We start from the raw sequence: 22,901 nt of genomic DNA, 5'->3' as shown, positions 1-22,901 counted from the left end.
CTGGAGAAATTTTAACGTTTTCTAGAGTTATTGCCTGATTTCATGGGCATGATTTCTTATTTTTGGTGTTGTGTTCTCCTGCTTTTGCTACGCTAGCCTGATTTTTGGTGTTCTCAATGCCATTTGGAGCCTTCATTGTGGCCGCGACTGGGGTGTTCTTTGTTGCAACTGTAAGTTGTTTTATGGTGAACATATAGTTTCAATTGTTCGTCACAAAATAATACCTCTTTGTCTGCTGTTATGACACTTGATTTGGGGCATGTATGACATTTTTAAAAAAACGCGGACTTCTTTCTGGCAAAGATTATTTTGCTATTATGTGCTTGAAGTATAAATCATGCTTCTCCTCTCTAGCCTCATTATTGCTTTCTGGGTTTTTAATCACAATTATGGTCACCATTTTGAAAGTCTACAACTTTTTTTAAAGATTTTACTGGGATTTTTTAATATGAATATGGCCTCCATTTGTAGTTTATTTACAACATTTCTTCTGTTGCACCTGATCAAAACCCGAAATGGGTTTTCTTGCACTTTACACTACTGTATTTTAGGCCAAGTTTCCATATATATGGAAGCCCCAGGTGACATTTTCTATCAGGAACACTCAAATATTTTGAAGAAGTTGACTTTTTGGTTGTTTCACCTTAATTGAAACTTATTTTCTATAAATAATTCTTTGGTTTCTTGGAAATGCATGGATCTGTTCCATTTATGAGGAAAATCTGACGATTGATTTGAATAATGACACTTTGTTGCAGTTTTTCAGAAAACTCTGCCTTCTTTATTGATTTGTTTGCCATTTTTGAAAAAACCTTCAGACATCTGAGAGTTCGCAAGGAAATGCTTGTGAGCTGTTTAGAACATGAGCAATACTTCTTTTATTTATTTTTAATTCTGTAACTCACTTGCCATCTGGTCAATTAACCACTCGAACCCTCATTCTTTTTGTAAATAACACACTACAAGCCATTAGGCATTGATCTCTTACATCTCTTATCCCATTGGCTGCATTCCAGTAAGTTAGCATGATTATCATCACATCCGATATTCTTTATTGCTGTAGCATCATATTTATCTACGTGGCTGAAGATTTTTGTCTTAGACAAAATGTTCACGAATCCTCTAATGGATAAAAGTCTTCTTTCTTTGATGTTATATATCACAACATGCATATGTATTCTTGCTAACATTGCTGAAAGAGTAGTAGAATATTGAGATTCTCTGCAACACTTGTACACCTTTCTGCATTATACTTACAACAGCAATAATTTCTCATTTCTAAAATTCACATATAAACTCCTTATTGTTGTACAATTGGGTCTTTTAGCATAGTTTCATATATGATTGAAAATGCTTTTGCTGAAAAGTATTTGAAAAGATGTTCAAATGAAATAACTGCTTCCTTTTTGATAAATCTGTTGATTTCAAACATAGCCCTATAGCCTATTTTCAGTTGTTTATAACCCTTTATGAAACCTTACCTTGCTCTGTATAGCCTGTCATTTCAGAACATCATTACCTCTGACCCCCTGTTTTTTATGTAGATTTATAGCTAATTCTTTCAATTTTCAGTCCACACTTTTCCACACACTCCACACATACCATAGAAAATTCTGCATTTTATTGTTACCTTGAAGTAGACACTCTGTTGATATCATCAAAAAATTGATACATAATGGCCCAACAAAGAAATAGTGAGCTTTTACAAGCAATGTGTAAAATCCCCCACAAATATAAATTTCTTCATAACTGTTTGATCACACTTTACTTCTCTTATCTACTGCTGCAGTGTTTCTCTGTTCACTCTCAACCCCTTTGCCAACACATTTGCACTTGTTAAGCACTTTTAGCTGAAGCATTCATTTGTTCATTGGTATATTCTAAAACAAAAGGTTCCAAGTTAAAATAAATTGTCCCTTTAATGTCTTCTTTTCCGGATACTAAACTTGCTATAGCATATCTCTAGTAAAAGTAAAAGGATTCATAAATGAATATGTCCCTTTAATACTTTACTGTACTATTCTGACCAGCTCCGTCAATCCTATCTCTAATGGGTACATTGGGCTCAATAACCCTCATGGGAGCCTATTTACCGTATAGGGTAAACGGATGCTTATTGTATTAATAGATTAGAATGTAACACAAAACATATACTTTATTCATATAAGCAGATATGCAACTCCAATTATAATGACGATTCATAAGCCATTCGGACGATGTACATATACTTCCTAAAGGGGTGACTAAACTGTCAGGCAACCTTTCGGATACCAACTCAACCCGTCGGCTATAATATAGTTTTTACCTAAAGAGCCTACAGTTATATCCGTGTACTTATTAAATAGGATGTTGCACAGGAAGCAAACATGTTAGTAATAAAAACTTGATACGATTGTGATTGCCTCTCCTTTTGTTGGTAGATGTTTTTGTTTTATGCAAGTATGTGACATGATGGTATTAGAGAATGTTGATACATGAGGTAAGGTATTTCCGTCATTGCTTAGATCCACTGGATCTAACACATTTTTGCTATGTATGCAGGACTCAGACACTTGGAGAAGATGCGGTTCGGGGCAGCGTACAAACAAGATCAAAACAATTCAGCACGACCAGTCAGTACAGACAAAGACTGGTTCCCTATGACCCTCTCTCATTCTATGTTTCCTTTCTTTTCATGTTATGTATTTTCATAAAATAGAGATAGATATCAGTAGAATAGAGGCTACTCTCACAGCCAATTGTGCGAGAGGTCTTTACTTCTAGCATTCATTTCATTTCAGCTTCGTAAATATATGTTGTATCTATCAGGATGAATAATACAAAGGACATTTTGATACTAATCTTTTGTTTTGAATGAAATATGATTTGGCAATAAATATGAGCTGAATGCAAGAAATGTGTACCTTATTTCCACTTGCACATTGTTTAGGACTGAATTTTGACATGTGTGAAAATTTAGTAACAGTGACAACACCATCACCATTTAATGCAATGATGAGTGCACTTCTACTTGCTTCTTGACATGGCAATCACAGGTATCTTGCTACATGCTTCTTGCTGACTTGGTCAATCCTTCCTGCATGACTACTAGTCACACGATCTCACTTGCCTATTTGTCATCTCCCTTCATGCTCTTACTCACTTAGCATGACTTCGTCTAAGTGGCAGTCCTTTACCATAGCCTCGGTTGGGCTACTTCTCCTTCCTCTAGTCACCCTTGGGAACTAGAGTCGCACATATGAGTAATGTGCTTCACTGGTCATGACTCCACACCAGTTGTCGTTCCTTCTTCGTGTTGACATCAATGACAACATAGTCATCATTGTGCGCATTAGTCACTCCACTGAGTCCTTAGGCTTTGAGACAATTGTGTCAACATGCTTGAGAGGAGCAAGTGATGCAAACCAAGTGGTGGAAGGACTTGCAATCCTCGTCAAACCATTGGTTCATAGGGCAGGATCTTGAGCACTGGGATTGTGAGAGAAACAGGTCATGCGGTGGGGTAAGGAGAGGACGACGCACTCTCGGATCGCAAAGGCGAGGTCTATTTACCATCATGCATAAACCAGTTTTGTGCATAATAGAAAAGTAAAGTATGTAATGCTGAGTTTCATAAAACCATATTGTTGCTTCCATTAATGTTCATGTCAGTACAATATAAGACAATGTACTTTTGATTCCTCTCTAATGCTGCTTAGATGGATGTACATATAGTACCCAAAGGGTTGTGACTCAACCGTCGCGTACCCACTACCCTTAGTACCGAACAATTTACACACTTAACTAATAACTATTCCCAAAAGTTTTCAATTATTCCTGACAACATCATCCCCCCCAAAGAGAAAGTTGTCTTCTGATGACAAATACAAAATAGGGACAATGTTGATTACATATATGAAAAAACAAGCTAAGAAGAGTTGGGAGGAAGCATCCCTGGAGCTACTGATTGAGACATAGAAGTGTTAAGTCTCCTCCGCAATTGGTACACCTACTCAGTGCGAATATCCCGATTTGCTTGTATCTGCAAATTCTCCTCGACTATCTCCTTCAGCATTAATGTGAGTTCCTGTAATTCAGCCTCTTTATCGTATGCTACCTTTGCTACCTCCTTTTCCTTCATTGCCTGTGCCAGCTACTGTTCTACCACACTCTTACCCTACGTGGCTGCCTCTAGCTGTGCTATCAATACTGCACACTTTGCTTCCGAAGTGGTTTGCTGAGTGACTAGTCAGGTAGCTGTCTCCTAATATTTCTCTGCTGCTACTTGAGCCTCTTCCCTAGCCTTCTCCTCTCATTACGATGCAAGCACCATCTTCGCAAGCAACCTGTCTGTATCCACTACCTCAGTAATAGCATGGAGGTATGCATGTACATCCTTATCCCTCCTATCATCTACTGGCATTTTGTCCTCTGTCTACACCATACTCTCTACTCCCCCTCCCAGTGCTACTCTACTCTGATCTCCCATCTCTCCTAGCAATGGTGCCTCTGTGTCTCCACGAACATCAGTGTAAGCGGTTTGCTGAGTGGCTAGTTAGGTAGCTATCTCCTCCTAATATTTCTCTGCTGCTACTTGAGCCTCTTCCCTAGCCTTCTCTCATTACGATGCAAGCACCATCTTCACAAGCAACCTACCTATATCCACTACCTCGGTAATAGCATGGAGGTATGCATGTACATCCTTATCCCTCCTATCATCTGCTAGCATTTTGTCCTCTGTTTGCACCATACTCTCTACTCCCCTTCCTAGTGCTACTCTACTCTTATCTCCCATCTCTCCTAGCAACGGTGCCTCTATGTCTCCATGGACATCAGTGTCCAACAACATTGCATCCAAATGGAGGTCCTCTCTCATAGGGGACTGAATGAAAGGTTCTTGTGCTATAGGTGGTAGTAGCCATCATGTTAGGTATGCACTCGCACGACCAATTGAACTACTCTATCTTACTAGTGTATGATGTTCCCTTTCCGGAATATTCATGTCCATGCTCACCTCAACAGTACCTCCTATTGGATCAGCCAATAATGCGACATCCACAATCACCATAGCATTTGACCCAATCACCTCTAGCCGGACCTGTTCTTGTGATCCATCGCCTAAAATCTCCAAGACTTCTCCTGTCACATTTTTTACCAAATCTATGACTGTCTAAGGCATGTTGGCAACTACTAAAGTGCTCTTCATGGTCGACACTGTCATTGGAGTGGCCTCCATCACCGCAATCTCAACCACCCTCAGAACCCTTGCCTTTGTCACTCTCGATGGAGTCATATCTATTGCTGCTCTACCCTGACCAAATGTTGGAATAAGGTCATTGGAGGCAATGGGTGTCAAATGCACCGGAGTAGACAACATAGGTAGTGGAAAAAAAGTGGAGCTTTCGAAATCACCTCTAGCTCCTCATCTTCATCCTCTTCTGTGGCATCCTCATCCTCAGACGTCTCCTGGCGCCTACTATCCCTATCCCCAGCACCTAAGCAAACATTTGTCTCCTATCTAGACCTCTTCTTTCCTTCTTCTTTTCAATTGCCAGGCGTGTCCAAATGTCGCCATCTCATAATAGGGGGCTCGTCTCGTACCACGGGTACTACTTTGACCTCTCTCGCCAAAATGTCATGAGACACCTGGTTGACCACGACATCCATAAGCAATCTAATCGTGTGGTGTGGTATGTAGAATGTCCTGTGCTGAAGGGTCAGAAATTTGTCAATGCGCTCCGATAATAATGTGCCCCAATCATAAACCCTTCCTCCTAGCAAGTTATTCATGACAGAGGCCTGCTGAAATGAAATGTCACTCGTGCAGCTAGAGCCTATTAGCCAACTTTTGACCAAGTCCGTCTCCAATGCTCCTCTTTGATAAACAACAGCTTTATCCCCCTGATTTGTGAAGCCTTGTTAAGCGACTCCCTATTTGCCTCTATGAGGTCATCTTGCAGATTACCTAATTGTAGAAATTCTTCACGTCTGGAGTCAATTTCTGTGACTTCAACTCCACTTTATGCCCTTTCATTGGTAAGCCAAAAACTCGCCTGAATTATGTTGATGTGAAAGAAACTACTACCAGGTGGTCCAAGTATGATACTGTGCTCTTCATGGAGACGCTATTGAAGGTCTCAATCATTGCTCAGAGGGGGCCTTCAAAATCCTTGAGCAAAATATCGACATCTGAATCATCCATTGCACCTGCGCATGCCTCAAGTTATCTTTAATAACCTGGATGTTTGGTGTTTCTGCACTCTCGAACCACCATCTCCAGCAATCCAAACCATTCAAGCCTTCAAACATTATTGTCTATGGCGTCACGTGCTCTTTGGCAGGGGTTGTAGATGCTCTCAATCTCATCTTCTTTGTGCCTTTATCCATTTTGCCTACAACTTTTAAGCCTGAAGGAAAAATCTGACTGTTCTTGGTCATCTTAGAACTTGAACTTGGCAAGTCTATATGTAACTTTATTTTCCAGGAAGTGGTCCGTTTTCAGGCTGAATCCATTACTGTCTTGCTTTTGTCATTTCTTGTGATAACTAATTCTTTCAATAGTCGTACGACTTTGCTTTCTAGTTGTGGGGTTTGGTTTCTTTGTATGCAACCTTTTCCTTATTGGCTTTGGTTGTGCCTTCACCATGTGGTATGTGATCTTTTGTACTGGTTGTGCCTTCTTCCTTCCTCATATACTTATCGTGTGCCTCCCATACATGTTGTGACTGGCTTTTACCCTACCCGTGTGTGAGTCCTTTCTCGTGATGGTCTATTTTCTTGTTGGGAAAGCTGCACCATGACTTCAAATATAATGTGCAGTAAGGGTACCTTTCAATCATGCTCAACCATTGTGCGGTGGTTTATGTGCGGTGATATTAGATCACCTACATAGAAAGCTTCCACGTGTGATAGCCTATCTTCATGCACGGTGTCTCTTAGTGATTGTACAGTGTTGTCTCAATGTGTGGCTTCCTTTCTACTGTGCAGTGCCTCTATTTTCATCGTGCGGCTAACTTGTGGTGTATATGTGCGATGACTAAAAACCCTTGTGCAGTGAAAACCCAAACTCTTATAGTGAAAACCTTATGTTTGGTCAATATTTTTTTGCGGTGATCAATGTGTTGACTCTAGACTATCTCTCAACTCACAACTTTCTCCTCTGTGCGTTCTTTTCAAACTTGTGGTGGCTTGTCAATGTGTGGTGAAGTCTTTGTGTGCGATGATCATCACCGTGTGGTCTCTTTCTTTCCAATCACTATGCAATATTAAAATTCTCTTGCTACATAGATTTACCTTATGATCTCTCCTATTTCCATCTTTTACCAACATTGGTATTCACATCGGCTTTATAAAATTCTTATTTTATTATTATTATTTAATTTTCAAATTTTTATTTTTTTCAGCTTTTCTAAATTTTTATATCCCTAAATCTAAGTATCCTCCTCTTCCGGGCGACCAATGTTAACTCTACGACCCTTTTCCTCTGATGATAGATCTTGAATTTCGTTTCATTAACTAGATATGTTATCTCTCGTCCATTGAGAGTTCACAGCTTAATGGCTCCATTGTCGCCAACTTCTTGTATTTTGTAGGGTCCTAACCATTTCACCTTGAACTTCCCAAGTTTAATCTCATTATGCCCATTGTACTTTATCACCAACTGTCCAGGCTGAAACCTTGTCTGCTTCAGATGTTTATCATGCCATACTTTACGGTGAGTTTGTACTACCTCCATTGCCCATTGCGCCATTAGCCTTCGTTCGTCTAGCTTGTTCAACCTATACAATCTCTCTCGAAGAATTTCCATAGCGCCAAGTCTATTTTCAATCGCTATTCGAAGGCTTAGAACGATAAATTCTGCCGACACTACCGCTTTTTGCCTGAACATTAGTTGGAATGGTGTTTGTCCTGTTGTAACTTTGTACATTGTGCTGTAGGCCCAAAGTGCTAATGGCAGATTCTCTTCCCAACCGACTTGCACCACCCCGCATGACTAGTAGATGGCCAATACTAGGATTTTGTTTGTTGCCTCCACCTAGCCATTGGCCCTTGGGGGATAATATGAGCTCAACAGGGAGTGAAATTTTTTGAACTCAGTCATGAGCAATCAGATCACATGATTGATGAAGTGACCTCCCCAGTCACTGGTCAACTGAATAGGGATGCCATAATGCATGATGATCTACTAATAAATAAACTTCGTCGTGCTTATGGCCAAGTTGTCAGGCAATGCTTGTGCCTCCACCCACTTTGTTGGATGCTTAGTTACTACCACAACGTAGTGACATCTCCGAGCCCTACTTAGCTTGAGGGGCCCCACAAAATCTAAACCCCACCGCTCAAACAACTCTTGGGCATGTGATGGATTGAGCGGCATGAAATCCCGTTTCAAGGGTTTACCCGCACGCTGACAAGTGTCACAATTGACCACCCACAGTCTAACATCATTGTATAGCGTAGGCCATCATAGCCCTACTAGGAGTACTTTTTTGCCGTCGTGTTTGGTCCCATATGTCATCCTGTTGGGCTTCGTGGGCTTCCCTAAGGATACTTTGTACTTCCTGCTCCATGACACATCTTCTCAATACTTGGTCTGGTCCCATCTTATAAAACATACCATTAATCATCGAAAAATGTTCTGCTCTTAGTACCAACTTCCATCGTTCACCTGGTGGCATCACCTTAGGGAGCTGTGAAGTGGATAGATATTCGTCGATACTTTTGTACCACTTTAGAAGGATGGTTATACAAAATAAATGCGCATCTAGGAAATCATCATTGACTCCTTCTAGCGGCTCCCCTAACTTGATTCGAGATAGTTGATCGGCTATGACATGGCTCTTCCCCAATCACACCACAATGGTGAATGTAATGTCCTAAAGTAGCAACAACCATCTGCTCACCCTCCGCTAAATGATGGGTTTGTTCACTAAGTACATCAATGCCTGGTGGTCTATGCAGAATGTGAAGGGTGTTGCCAACGAATAATGTTTGAACTTTTGTATGATGTACACCATTCCTAAAGCCTCCCATTCCATTATGTTGTAGTTCTTCTCCTACCTTGGCAAGAATCTGCTAGCAAAATAGATAGATGATTCAGGGCATGATCACGTGTATGTGCAAGTGTTGTGCCAATTTCAAAGTTAGATGCGCGTCCACATGCATGTGAAACTCTTTTTCCTAGTTCGAGTATGCCAAGATCGGTGCCCCTAGCAATCTCGTCTTCAATTCCGTAAAGGAGGTTTCTTACTCCAAATCCCAAACATAGGGTTCCCCTTTTCTTGTTAGCCTATCAAGGGGGTATGAAACTTGAGCAAAGTTCTTTATGAACCTTCTGTAATATCCAATGTGTCCTAAAAAGGATTTGACTCCACTAACGTCAATCGATGCTTCCATCTCCACTATTACACGTACCTTGTCTAGATTAGTTTTAAGTCATGTCTTACATACAATGTGCCCCAACAGCTTACCCTAGGGTACCATGAATCTACACTTCATCAAGTTTAGTGCTAGCCTGGCCCAACAACTCCTTTCCATGCACTCCCCGAGTGTTACCAAATACGTGTATTGTCTACTGAAGATAGACCAATCATCCAAAAATGTGTGAAAGTTTCTTACGGACATTTTACGTAAGATATGAAGAATTATTCTTTGAAAGGTTGCTAGCACATTGCACAACTCGAAGGGCATCCAGTTATATGCATAGGCGCTATCCTCTACCACGAAAATGGTCTTCAACTTATCCTCATCCGTGATTGATATCTGGTTATAACCAAAGAACCCATCCATAAATGAGTAGATTTCATCTCCAACAACTTCTTCAAGTATTGTATCCATGAATGGAATACGTAAGGGGTCCTTTATAGTGACAACATTCAAGTAGCAGAAATCGACACAGATCCTAATCTAGTTCGCCTCCTTTAACAATATCACAATGGGTGAGGCCCATTTGCTTGTCTCAACTCTAACTATGAATCTTGCCTTAAGCATGCATTGGATCTCTTCCCCAACTCTGGCTGCATAATTCGTGTTCATCTTGTACGGTCTCTTTTACACAGGTATGACTCCAAGCAGTAGGGCTATACGGTGTACGCACAACTTTGGTGGTACACCCTTCAAATCCTTGTAACTCCAAGCAAACACATCTTTGTACTCTATGAAGATTTTGAATGATGTCAACTTCAACACACTATCCCAATCATTGCCAACCAGTATGTTGCATAGGTTCTCTTCATCCCCGAGATTCGTGACCCATATGGATGGCTCTTCATACTTGATTGGCTTCCCTACGTCAAAGTTGTGAGCAGGACATTCATTCACCTTGGCTTCTCCTTTGTATTCCTCGAACTCCAACGGAAACACATCCTTCTCTTCTCCATCCATTCCTTCCACTCATACCATATTGCAACTCGAAAATAACTCATAATCTTCCAATTGCCTATGGAAGAGTCCTTTCAAGGAATCCAAGTCATCTTTTGAACATCCTTCGAGTTCCAACACACCTTCATCATTAGGCTCCATCTGGTCTCTTCCCTTGCCCATTCCACTAGACTCTTCGTCGGATTCAGATTCTGAAGCCATCTCCTCGCTCAAGATTTGTGTACGAAGGTCAACAATGAACTTCCTTCCGCTGCTCTCAAACGAAAGCATTTTTTTCTTCCAATTATGGTTTTCCCTTGCTGCCACTAACCATCCCCTTCTAAAAATGACATCATACCCCTTCTTTTTCAATGGAATCACTACAGAATCTGGCACAAATGGTTGGGTTCCAATGGTGACTGGTTGAGCCATCAATGTTCCCAGAGGTTTAATTCCATGTTGGTTTGCACTGAGTAAGTTGAAGGTGGGGGGCCACAGGGTAGGCTTCCCAAGTTTCTTCCATGTCGCCTCTAGAAGTACATTTATCCCCGATCCACCATCAACTATGGTATCGGTGAGGATTGTCCCAAGGATACCAATATCAACGACCGCAGGGTACCGTCCATTGTTCAATGCAAGTAACATAGGGTCTACCGCTGATCCTTCCAAAACATTTGGCTATTGTGTGGTGCTGGTACTTGGCTGTACAGTGCAAGTATTCAATAATGTTGTCTTCAACTGGGGTAAGGTGTGGAGGAGATCTTGTATTTTAATTGGAACCTCCATTTGTAACATCCATCGTAGTATGTTTTTCTCAACCTTTGTTCGTCCAGAGGTACTTGTACCCACACGTGAATCTCCCTTCGCTTTCATTACCTTCTCTATTTCCTCTTTTGCCTCCTGTACTCTTTGCTTCTCTACATGGGGATCAGGGTACACAACTTGTTTCACTTGATTACGAGTGACTGACAGTACTCCTTTGTCTTTAGTGTTGAGTAGGTTCACGCAAGGCTTCAGGCAATTGGCTTCTTCATGGTCTCCAAGACAACACCATCAACACAACTTTTGTGATGTGTTGTTCTTCTCATAATCTTGGATGAAGTGGCCCCATTGGCTGCATGCCCAACACTGAATCATTGGTCGGCCCTTCGAATCATATTGTATCCAGATTTTGTTCTCATTACCTCATCTTCCTCCTCGTTGATAATTTTGAAACCCGCTAGATGACGCATTGTTTGTTTGCTCGTTGGCGGTGGCTGCCCCAAAGGTAGATGGTGTTCCTCGGTGAAAAGAACTTGTGGCCCTCTCGTCTTTAAGTTATATGGGTAGTCCTTGGTGGAATGGCCCATCACCTGGCAGATGTCACATAATGATTTTTTGGACATGCTCCCTTTTTGTGTCTGCTTTCTCTGCACTCCATGCACCACAATTCTCCATTGTCACTTTGCCTTGCACCTCCTTTCATCATTTTGAACTCCCACATCATGCATTCCATATCCTTTTGTAATGCTTGCACCTTTTTATTGGATTCATCATCACTACTACTACCCTCGTCTGATGATTCATCACCCTCAGACGATGACCTACTTTTCTTCTTTAATGTTTTACTTTCGCTTTCCCAATTCATAGCTCTATCATATGCATCATTGTACGATGTCAGCAATACTATCCTCATTTTTCTTCTCAAAGATATGTTCAATCTGTCGAGGAACCATCTCTTCTTCAATTCATCCGTCGGTTGGGTTTCCATCTTCCTGAGCAATTCATTCAACCTTCTATTGTAAGCTCAGATAGTTTGCTTCTTCCATTGTTTAGCATAGTAGATTTCTATGTCGATCTCATTATCATCGTAAAGCAGTTTAAATTCTGCATGGAATTCTTTTCTGAAATCATCCCATTAACCTTGTTCATTTTGTCTGTCTAAATATCAGTTGATGGCAACACCCTGTAGGGTTACAGGAAATTGGTGAACCCATTTGTCTTTATCAGTACCCCCATTTGTCATCCAAATAGTTTCACACGTACGACAATGTCTAACAAGATCTTCCTTCCCGTCACCAATAAACTTGGGTAGTTTTTGTTTCTGTGACATGATTCCTCTTATTTGTCCTAGACCAACTTATTGTGTTCTCGAACTGCTAGGATTGGATCATGGAAGGTTTACTTGACCACCATGCAGTGTCATCCTGACACTTCTCACTGTCTCAGTGTCTTCGGCTTCCTTCGCTTCCTCTTCCCCTTCACTTCGGGTGCTTCTGCCCCAATTTCCCTCTGCCCAAGGTGTGATAGATATGTTTAAAAATTGTTCACATGCCTCTTTGATCAAATCAAATCTATCATGTCTCCTCCAAAAGTTCCTCACTACTTCTCACTCGCTGGTGTTCTAGCTAACCGAACCGTTCCCCTTTAGTCACTGCACCTCCTACGGCACCCTTGTGCTCACTGCCCGTGACACCTTCGTGGTTCCCTTTGGCGAGTTGCTTTAACCTTTGTCTTCATTCAGTTTGTTTTGCAAGAATTAGGGCTTGGTGTTTGGCTTGTACGACATTGATTCGTTCCCTTAAATTTCTATCCTTATTTAGTGTATCTGGCATATATACTTCTCATTCGTGAATTTGAAACATGTTTAGAAAGAACACTTTTATTTATATATATATTCTTTGTACATCATCATGGATCATCTATGCGACCGTTATAGAGTTTAGTTCTTTTTTCACTCACACTTCTGACATTTCACTCACATTCTCATGGCTTAGGGCTCATGGGTTAGACCTCTGACGGTTTTCATCACAGTCCTCAGACTCTCACCGGTTGTGTTCCAGAAAGTTTCAGAGGGTTCACTGCCTATGTTATTCTTGCTCGATTTCCTCTTGTTGTCTTTTTTGCGCCAAAAACGCTTGTGCAAACAATCGAGGAAATTGATGCAACAATAGGTTTGCAATGAGGCTCACATTCAGTGAGTCCCAAACAATGTCCTCCAGAACCCCTTCACTTATGGCTTCTCTTCGTATGAAGGTTTCAATACTCATGTAGAACAAAATATGAAAATTTATAGTCAGTTAATGCTCGCCTTAATATAGCTCAGTTATTCTGTTTTCGTTAGTTCTCACGTTCTCCTAGAGAGGTATTCCCATTTATTCTATTCTTCATATCCCATTGTTCATGTCACTCTCCCCAAAATCGACCTTGGCAACGATGCCAAATGTTTACTATCATGGGTGCATAATAGAAAAGTAAACAATGTAACACTAAGTTTCATAAAACTGTATTGCTGCTTCCATGTCAATACAATATAAGACAATGTACTTCTGATTCCTCCCTAATGCCACTCAAATGGATGTACATATAGTACCCACAGGGTTGTGACTCAACCATCACATTCCAACTACCTTCGGTACTAGACAACTTACACACTTAACAAATAACTATTCTCAACAACAAGGTCAAACATGGTAGTGAAGAGAGATTGTGGGAGGAGCTGCCTAAGGTGGCAAGTGAAGAGGTTGCAATCATTATCAGCAAAGGAAAAAAGAGTTCGAGTGGGGCCTCTTTGATGGGTGGGAGGAGGCCCTGATGGTAAGTCTAAGGACAAAGTGATCGGCCAAGGGGAGACGAGAAATGGTGAAGAAACTAATGGAGGAAATGAACGAAGAGCAAGAAAGAGCATAGTTCACCACACTTGGCCCCCTGCAATGGGGCCAACAAGAGAAGAGACTGAAGCCAGGTAGGCAAGAGATCTTGTTCAAGATCACAAAGTTGAAGACTCAGTGTTGCAATAAATAATGACCATACCTAATAAGGGGACCACTGCAATCATCAGAGGAACACTATAAACCCAACGTTGGCAGATCTAACTCAAAAGTACAGACATAATCAGTTACCTAGCCATGGAGGGGCGTCCGAAGGTCCCTTGTGCAAGCATAAAGTCACCCCAAAATAATGATGTCCCCCAAAGCCGAAAACCTATTGATACCATCTCGTAAGTCCCCAAAGGAATCCTCCTCCCATGTATTGTAGATCGCATAAGACGAAGTGGTTGGAGAAAAGTAGTGAACTCCCATTAAGATATCCCTCGCAAAATAATCACCCATCCCAACATAGATCCACATGAACCTAGTAGAACTGTGAAAGTAAACAACATAGGTCGTGTTGAAAAGTCGATCACTAACAAGGCAAACATCACCACTAGATCCCCTAACCCTACCAGAAAATCTGACCTCATTTTTGAAAGACAACAACCACTGAAACTTGATGATATCAGAGAGAGGGGGGTAGGACTCTCATGAGTTTTGGTAGCCAACACAATGTCGGCGAATCTGATGGCATCCCCAAAAAGACCTAGCAAGGACCATAAACTACCAGTTTCATTCTTGCAGTTAACATGCAGAGAGTTGCTATGTGCCACCCTCATTCCAATTTGCCTTAGCTAGCATCATTTGGCCTTGGAGGTCAGCCTCAACTCCCAACCTGAGGAAGAAGAAGCATAAATGACGGCCTTGAGATTCCTGATGATGGCCCATATACCATTCTACCTAGCCTCGCCAACTAATCCTAGTGAGTGTTCCAATTTCATTACCAATGATTTAGTGAGATCCTTGTCTAGATAGATCTTAGTCGGTGTACAGGAGCATCAAGCTTAAATTTTGTTGCCCAATGGTTTGCATGGTTGGGGATATGTTCAAACCATATTGGGCAACCTTGTCCTAAGTGCGTATAGAGTATGGAGTTATCATCTTGGAGTTAGAGCCATTTTGGTGACTGTTGGTTGCATGTTCCTAATTTACTAGTAGACTTTGGAGATTGTATTCATGAGCTTCTATCCAAGGGAGTTGGCGTATGTGCTCTTGGATTTGGATTGTTGGATGGCACATGGACCTATGTCTAAGTGCACGAACTCTTATGTGGTCTTTTGAGTTAGTTATGCATTGTAAATTTAGGGCCTATCCTAAGTATTTAATTGTTTCATGTATTTAATGTTTGTAGTCAAGCCAACTTGTGGCTTAAGGGTTTATTTAATGTGAGTGTTTATTTAATATCTATTATCCTAAGTCGACCTGTGGCTTGGTTTAGTATAAGTAGAGGGTCTTGTGGAGTCTAGAGTCATCATTCATTTAGCATTGAGTAGCTAAGAGGAGAGAAGTGTAGCAGAGCTAGTAGCTACAACTTGGGAAACAGAGAAGATTTCTTAGTGGCTTGCAAGCACAAGTTTAGATCTTGTTGGAGGTTTCAACCAGAGTGTTGTAGTGCTATAGATCTGGACTAGCCAGGGTTTGGGTTGTATCTTGAGGGATCTTGCAGAACTATTACTTGCTTTGTGTTTGGCCGTAACCAGGAAGGCTTTACAACCTAACACATTGCATGTAATTAGTTGATTTATAAATACAGAGTGGTGTTTGGTATCAGATCTTGTATCTTGTGTTGTGTTTCTGTTGTGTGGTTATTTGTTGGGGGCTAGGACATCTTATTTGGAGATTCTCTGCCTTGTACTGCATCAATTGGAAGAGGAAAGAGCTTCATCCTTGCTCTAACAACTCACTGACAATCGACAAGTGTAAGAAACCTGAGGAAAGGGTGCCATCATGACCAAACCAAGCTCTATTGAGTGTAATTTCTATAATATGCAGCTGACCACGGAGAAAGGAATAGCCTATAGGGAGAGGGTCAGTAGAGGAGGGAGGGTGGCCCCAAAATCACAAGTTGAGTTTGCAAGCCTGCCCAACACACTCATCCGCCAGCCTAGCATAAACCAGTTCATCAACCCCTAAAACTAGCACAAAGCTGGAGTTGTTGCTTATAGAAAATCAGACAACTACAATATGTACATTTGAAAAGTTGCAATGCAGATTGGAAACTATCATGTTTTCGTATACCTTACAAAGTCCATGCCATGCATGGCAACTCTTGTCCCATTAGAGAACACCTATAAGATCTTTTGTTCAAAAAACCCAACAAAAATGTTCTATACTGAGAGCTCAACTTTGATTGCACTAGCCAATGTCCTGGCACAAAGCTATACCATGAGAGTATTTAAGGAACTACAAGTCTAGTGAGAAAACTTTATTGTCACGTGCCAAAACCATATAGGACATGCATCCTCGAAGTAAAAGATGCACAAAACTTACAAGGTTGTCTAATTGCTAGGGAACTAGTACCTAGGACCTAAACAAAAGTCTCTCCATGAGGCTAATCTTCACATAATGTTGATGACCACCTATAATTTTACCCTTATACATGTATTTATGGATTCACAACTTGACATAGGTTGACCTTCATAATTCTTCAAATCCCATATACTATAAGCTTTGCAATATATATTTATTATTTCATTAGTTTAAACACACTAAAACTAACTTGCAGAGGTACTGAGAATCATATTTAACTTTTCTGTAAAAGGTGGACAAATCAAAACAATTTTATTCTATAATACCTCTTCTAAATTCACATTTTCTTTAGTTTTAAAAATGTAAGGTGATGAACTAGTGGATATTCCTAGAAATCAAGCATTACAATATCCCACATTCCATAGAACAGTTCAAACAAATAACCAGAGATTTAGATCCCAATCCCATAGAACAATTCAAACAGACAACCAAAGATCTCTCTCCCTCTCTCTCTCTCTCTCTCAGACTTAAGTTTTCAAGACATTACCTTGTCAAGAGTATATGAATAATGCTCCCAAAGATGTGTGCACAGCCATGCTCCACCCATAGGCCATACAGCATGCTTTGTTTTACCTTCACTAGCAGAAGTTTTTGCCCAAATATCTGTAACATGATGAGTGACCCAGCCACCTGTTTTATAGTTCACCTGTAATGGCACAATTACTCCAAAAGATTAGTGATCAGCAATTTAAAAAGAAGTGACTCACAAAGAAACTTGTTTTTTACTAGATTTATAAACATATTGCTTTTGATTTTTCTCCAATAAAAAAGAGTGTTTCTGTCTCGCTTGTTTTCATCCTTGGTGACCTGTTCCAGTTTCTAATATAGGCCATGCCATTCTTGTATGGAAAGATTACTAAAAGAGACCTCATATATTTATATTTTAGAAGGTAATTGCATAAGAGATGTAGATATTTAAATTCATTCAGCTGGAAAGAAAAAGTATACATATTAGTAAACTATGGTTGACAAACAAAATGAGCAAGCCTTTGCATTGTATACTAGTTAGAACAAGAAAACCATGTTACCAAATATGCCAAGTTGCCCCCTGCAGTGCCTACATCATGTATTTGAATCCAATACATGGCTTTCATAAGATGAGTATAGACATGAACCCCATAAACCAAAAATAGTAATTTCATAACTGTACACAGCAGCATTGTATATGGACTCTACCTAGACCATCTTTTGCCATATACAAGATTTAACTACTCACTAATCTTCAATATTACTGAAAAAACAGTTATCATTACTCAAGTCACTAAGCTCCTGTACATCTATGTGCTCTCATGAGATTTAAAACTTGTGTAGTTGTGTTGGTTGGATATTTTGCAACCGACAGTTTTGGGTAAAAATTCAGTCGCAAAATAGGATGACTAGCCACAGCATGTGAGATAGAGTCTCTCCTACCTTAAAGGGAAGGCTCCCCCTTCTCACTGTTCCTTGGATCAACTCAAAGTAAGCAAGAAGTCGAGAGATCTCATAAATAGGGTGTTACTAATATCCTTTCTTCTTAACTTTCAAAAAAGGATCCACATACTCATAGAACGAATAATAGGCAAGGTAAATCTCTAACTACACTTCTATCAAGAGCTGGAAACAGTGATACCGATAAATCTTCACTAAGTCAAAGGCTAGCTAAAAACATACCGGTTTGGCTCTAAGTCCGGTCGTACTTCTATATAGTAAAAGTTTTACAATTAGGGCACAAAGACTCCTAAATGTAAGAACAATCTAAGTATTTTGCGAATTAAGACAAAAATATAAGCTTCTAGCTATGGATTTTCACAATTGTTCTTGGTCAAAGCTCGGGCTTCAATTGTTTCTTAACTCTTTTCTATGCTCTTTTATTGAACACACAATAATAACACGAATCAAGAAAATAGGCACAAATTACAATCAAAGCTTCTAATTTGTTCTATCACAATTGCTTCCAGTCAAAGCTTCAAATCCAATTGCTTCTTTTATTCACTTTTCTCTAAAATTTGTAGTACACAATCAAAGTTATGCTTGCACAAATGTGGCAGAGCTTTCTTGCGTACAACAAAAGATGATTTTTACAATGAGGGGGCACTCCTTTATATAGGCATAGGAGTTGAGAAAAAAGTGGAGGAAAATGTGGGAGTAACTCAACCAACTTTGACCTAGTCTAAGTAGAAGAGAAAATATAAGGTTACATGCAACTACACATGCAACTCACATTACATCTTTTACATACACATGTAACTCAAATTACATGTAAGTACATATGTAAGTTGTATTACATTCTCTTCAATTACAAACATGAAAGAAGAAGAAAGAAGATGGAAGAGAGTTGAAACAATTCTGAAGGGCCTTGTACTTGACAACGCAATCCCGAATGATCATAGGATTGGAAGTTCCTGTATTTTGTACCGCTGCATTCACCTTGATAACCATGGTGTTGCGTCTTTTGATAACCTCTGGTTCTCTTTGATGAATTGTCCATTGTCATGTGGAAACTTGATGTGATCCATCTTTTCTCGTTCAAGTTATCGTAAATTCTCCTTTGTAGATTGGTACATTTTGGATTCTCTGACACTTTGAAAACCTTCTTGACGATGTACAAATGTAAACTCGGAATAACTTTTCATCAGCACCTTTACCTCTTGTTTTTTTTTTTTGCTATAAAATGCTTGTGCATGGGAATGCGTGCAAATGGAGATTGCTGATTTTCAAAATGTGACTTGGGCTTTCAAGATGTCCTTGCACGGAAAATGGATTACATGTAAATGCAACATGTAATAGAAGATGGAGGGTGAAATGAGATGCAAGTGCGAGTGAAAGATACACTTTACGTGTATATGCGGATGAAGGTTAAGATGGAAAGCATGGAAAGATGCGAAAACATGTATTTGCTCATGGAGGTGTGAATGCATATGGAGAGGCAAAAATGACATCTTTTTGACTTTTCAAAAAGTGACTTTTAGTCAAAATCGGACCTTTTAGATGCAATTACACGTAGGACGTTTCATGTAATCGTGTCGTGCGAATGGAAGCGAAAGGTGAGATGGGTGAAAACGGAAGTGGAAAATGGGATTACATGCATATGCAGATGACAAATGGGAAAAAAACATGTAATCACGTTTCATTGAGTGAGAGATGAAGTGTTGTGACATGGAAATTGAAAGTGGAGTGAAGTGAAACATGCTCAAGTTCTTGGGAAAGAACTTGCAATTTCTTCCAAATGGAGAAAGAACTAAAATGCAAACAAGCAAAACACAAAAATAAACACATGCTTTTGACAAAAGACTCAAACATGTCAACAAGGAAGCCACTTCAACATACAAATTCGAATTTGGAGTTTGGGAAAATTCCAAAAGTGTAAAAATGAGAGTTTTCATCCTTTTTAAAGGCAAAATGCACTTTTCATGGCATATATATGGACAAATGGGCAATTTCAAGCTAAAATATGCATGGAAATAGCAAGATAAGCACAAATTAAAAAGCAAGAAAGAAATAGTTCACTTGCATGAAGATTAAGTGCCAAAAATGAAGGAGAAAGAGCCAAAATAGCAAGTTTTACAGACTTAAGACCAATTCTCCCTTAAATCCGGATTTTCAAACAAGCTTTTGACTTTTTCCACACTTGTATGTAATGGACATTCAATGGTCAAATTTGACATGAGAAGGCCAAAAATGTGGTCTCTAAAGACAATATCATGTATTTAAAACTCAAAAACAATCCCTCTTGATCAAAGGTATGGGCTAGAAATGCATTTTTTTGAATTTTTTGAACAAAGACATGACATTTTTATGCAAAAATTTGGGCCGTTTTTGCAAAAACGTGGCCAAAAAATGCATGTTTTTGAATCATTTTTGACTTATAAATGCAAAAATGACTTCTCCAAATGCATATACATGGATCAAAATGCAAAAAAGTGGCTTCAAAATGCATAAAAGTGGATTAAATGTAATGTCCCCATTTTAGCAGTTGACCAAGTGTGTGTGCGTTAGCCTTGTTCTACATGGTCCCAAGGGCTAACGAAGGGTTTAATTGGATCCTGGAGTGTTTTGGCCTAGTCATTTCCAGTTTGGGCCAAAACGAAGTTGATTTACTCAGTTTCAGGCATACTTACTATTTTAGTTAGTTAGCAGGACACAGTGCAGGTCAATTTTGGTGATTGGATTTGATACTCCTCAGTGAGAGCTTTTCGATGAGCTATCACTCGCATTATTCGGAGTCCAATTGCTAATACATTTTAATGCCTGGAGTTTTATTAAAGTAACGTCTAATTTAATTGTAAAATATTAAAGTGTTACTTTAATATTTATTTTATGGGGATGTGTACCCAAGGGAGACATAAGGGGTATTTTAATATATGTTTTATATATTACACATATTTTATCCCACATTGCCCATATGAGTTGAGCAGACCCTTGGAAATAGAATAAAAGGAAGCATTTGTGGCTTCATTAGAGAGGTTGAATATGAGAAGAAATTGGTGTGTGAGTTGCAGCTCCGTTCTGGGCATTTGAGGACGTTTATCCTCTCTTGTAACATTCTAGACGTCATTCCCTTGGGGTTTGGCCTTTGGAATTCTTTGTTATTGGCTTCATTATCAGGCAATTTAGTTGCATTTCCAGCTACAGAGAGATTTGGTATTTTGCTCATATCTTCTTCACTACTTGTCCGACACTTATGCCGCTTTGAGGGAATGATATTACAAAGGTAGTGGACTGATTGAAGGACAAAGTACTGTAGCAGCACTGTTCATGCGGCACTATTCACGCAACACTATTCACGCGGCACTATAGCAGCAAGTTCGAAAGCATGGGCTGGAGTATTATATCAATAATGCTGAAGTAATTAGTGTGTTGATAAATCTGCCATGTATTTGGTTTTATGAATTCTGAAAATAACATTTTTTTGGCAACAGTTCATTTCCACTTTGCATATTATTGTAGTTTCTTTCTTGTTTATGTTGTATGATACCAATTCCATGCACAAGACACAACAAACAAATAAACATTTGATTTCCGGAGTTATAAGGGGTTTAAAACATTAAATGGAGAAATAAGAGGTTGAATGCAAACTGTTTGACATAATTCCTTTCAGCAATTTGGTTTAGTTTTTTGGGACATTCAGGGGTGCCCATTACATTAAAATCCCAATTTTCCGGGCATTTTCAGCAAAAACGTGATTCATCATGAAAGTTTCAAAAACATTTTTGAGGCAAATAAATCTATTTTAGAAGCAAAGAAACTCATTGCCATGCAAAAAAATTTCAAATGAAACAAATCCCATGCAAATCCATTGAGTAAAACTCAAGTTATGAGCAAAAATGAAAAAAATTGGAGTTTTTCTTTAAAAATGTGCCTTAGATTTGGAGATTTGAACACGTTTTTGGGCTCAATAAACTGATTTTTAACGGGGCAAAATGATCAACACTCGAAAACGCCTTGAATGCAAGTGATTTCATCCAAATCCATGGAGAAAATCTCTAGTTATGATCAAAATCGGAGGTTTTTGGAGCAAGAACATATTTTCTTCACAAAAGAGGACATTTTCATGTTCATTACATATCTTAAAACATGTTGGAAGGCAAAATCGGACCTTTTAGAGTTCATTGCATGTTTTAAAATATGTCTTCATGCATAATCTCACTTTTTGAAGCTCACTACATATTTTAAAATGTGTAAGACTCCAAAATTAGATCTTTTGGAGTCACTTACATGTTTTAAAAAGATGTCTCACCTTTTTGATGCACAAGCACGAAAAATCAACTTTTTATGTTATTGCATCATAAAGGTCCACTTTTACAAGCTTTTGATATAATGGCATGAAAAATATCCTCAAAGTGAGTTTTTATATGCAATAACATGAAAAGTTTCCACTTTTCATAGTTTTTTACATGCATATGCACATAAAAAGTCCACTTTAAGGCTTTTAAGTTACGCATTTCACTTATTTTTATAAAAATGTCATCAGTCTGGGTCAAAAAAACATTTATGCATCATATTAATCAATATAATTCATAAACATTAAGTTAAAATGACATTTATATAAGTATTTGATTTTAAAATAAAAAATTTAAAAAGTAACTATATAGTTCTATAGTCACTTTAAGTGAAAAATTAAAAAGTAACTCAACTTAAAATTATAACATAAAGTGCACTATAGTCACTTTAAATTATAAATTTAAATGAAAAGTACCTTCAAAACATAACAAAAAGAGAGTAAAATGTTATATTTTCAAAAAGTGAATGTCAAAAGGAAAATATGACATCATTTTTTTAATTCGTGTTGTTGCACCTAAAATGTCCACTTTTGAGGTTCTAAAATGACCATATCTCTTGACTGACAACTCTGATCGACCTCTAGGTTAGACCAAATCGAAGGAAAAAACGAAAAGCATGACATGAGCAAATCCAAAGGACCAA

At 39.1% G+C, this 22,901-nt stretch overlaps 1 protein-coding gene across 1 annotated transcript in view; it reads right to left on the bottom strand.

The window, feature by feature from the left end:
* LOC149540223 (alpha-L-fucosidase 2-like) overlaps positions 1-22,901 on the bottom strand; it is a 200,878-nt gene that overhangs the window by 84,808 nt on the left and 93,169 nt on the right. Inside the window, exon 5 of the mRNA XM_089801359.1 lies at positions 16,987-17,145. Coding sequence (XP_089657485.1) covers positions 16,987-17,145 — 159 coding nt within the window. The remainder of the gene's footprint in view (positions 1-16,986; positions 17,146-22,901) is intronic.

The sequence above is a fragment of the Cupressus sempervirens genome, chromosome 9, assembly GCF_028749045.1.
Source record: "Cupressus sempervirens isolate cs-2001-9-10 chromosome 9, ASM2874904v1, whole genome shotgun sequence".
Lineage (NCBI taxonomy): Eukaryota > Viridiplantae > Streptophyta > Pinopsida > Cupressales > Cupressaceae > Cupressus > Cupressus sempervirens.
Note: the sequence above shows the minus strand (reverse complement) of the source record. Positions and strands in the feature narration are given on the sequence as shown.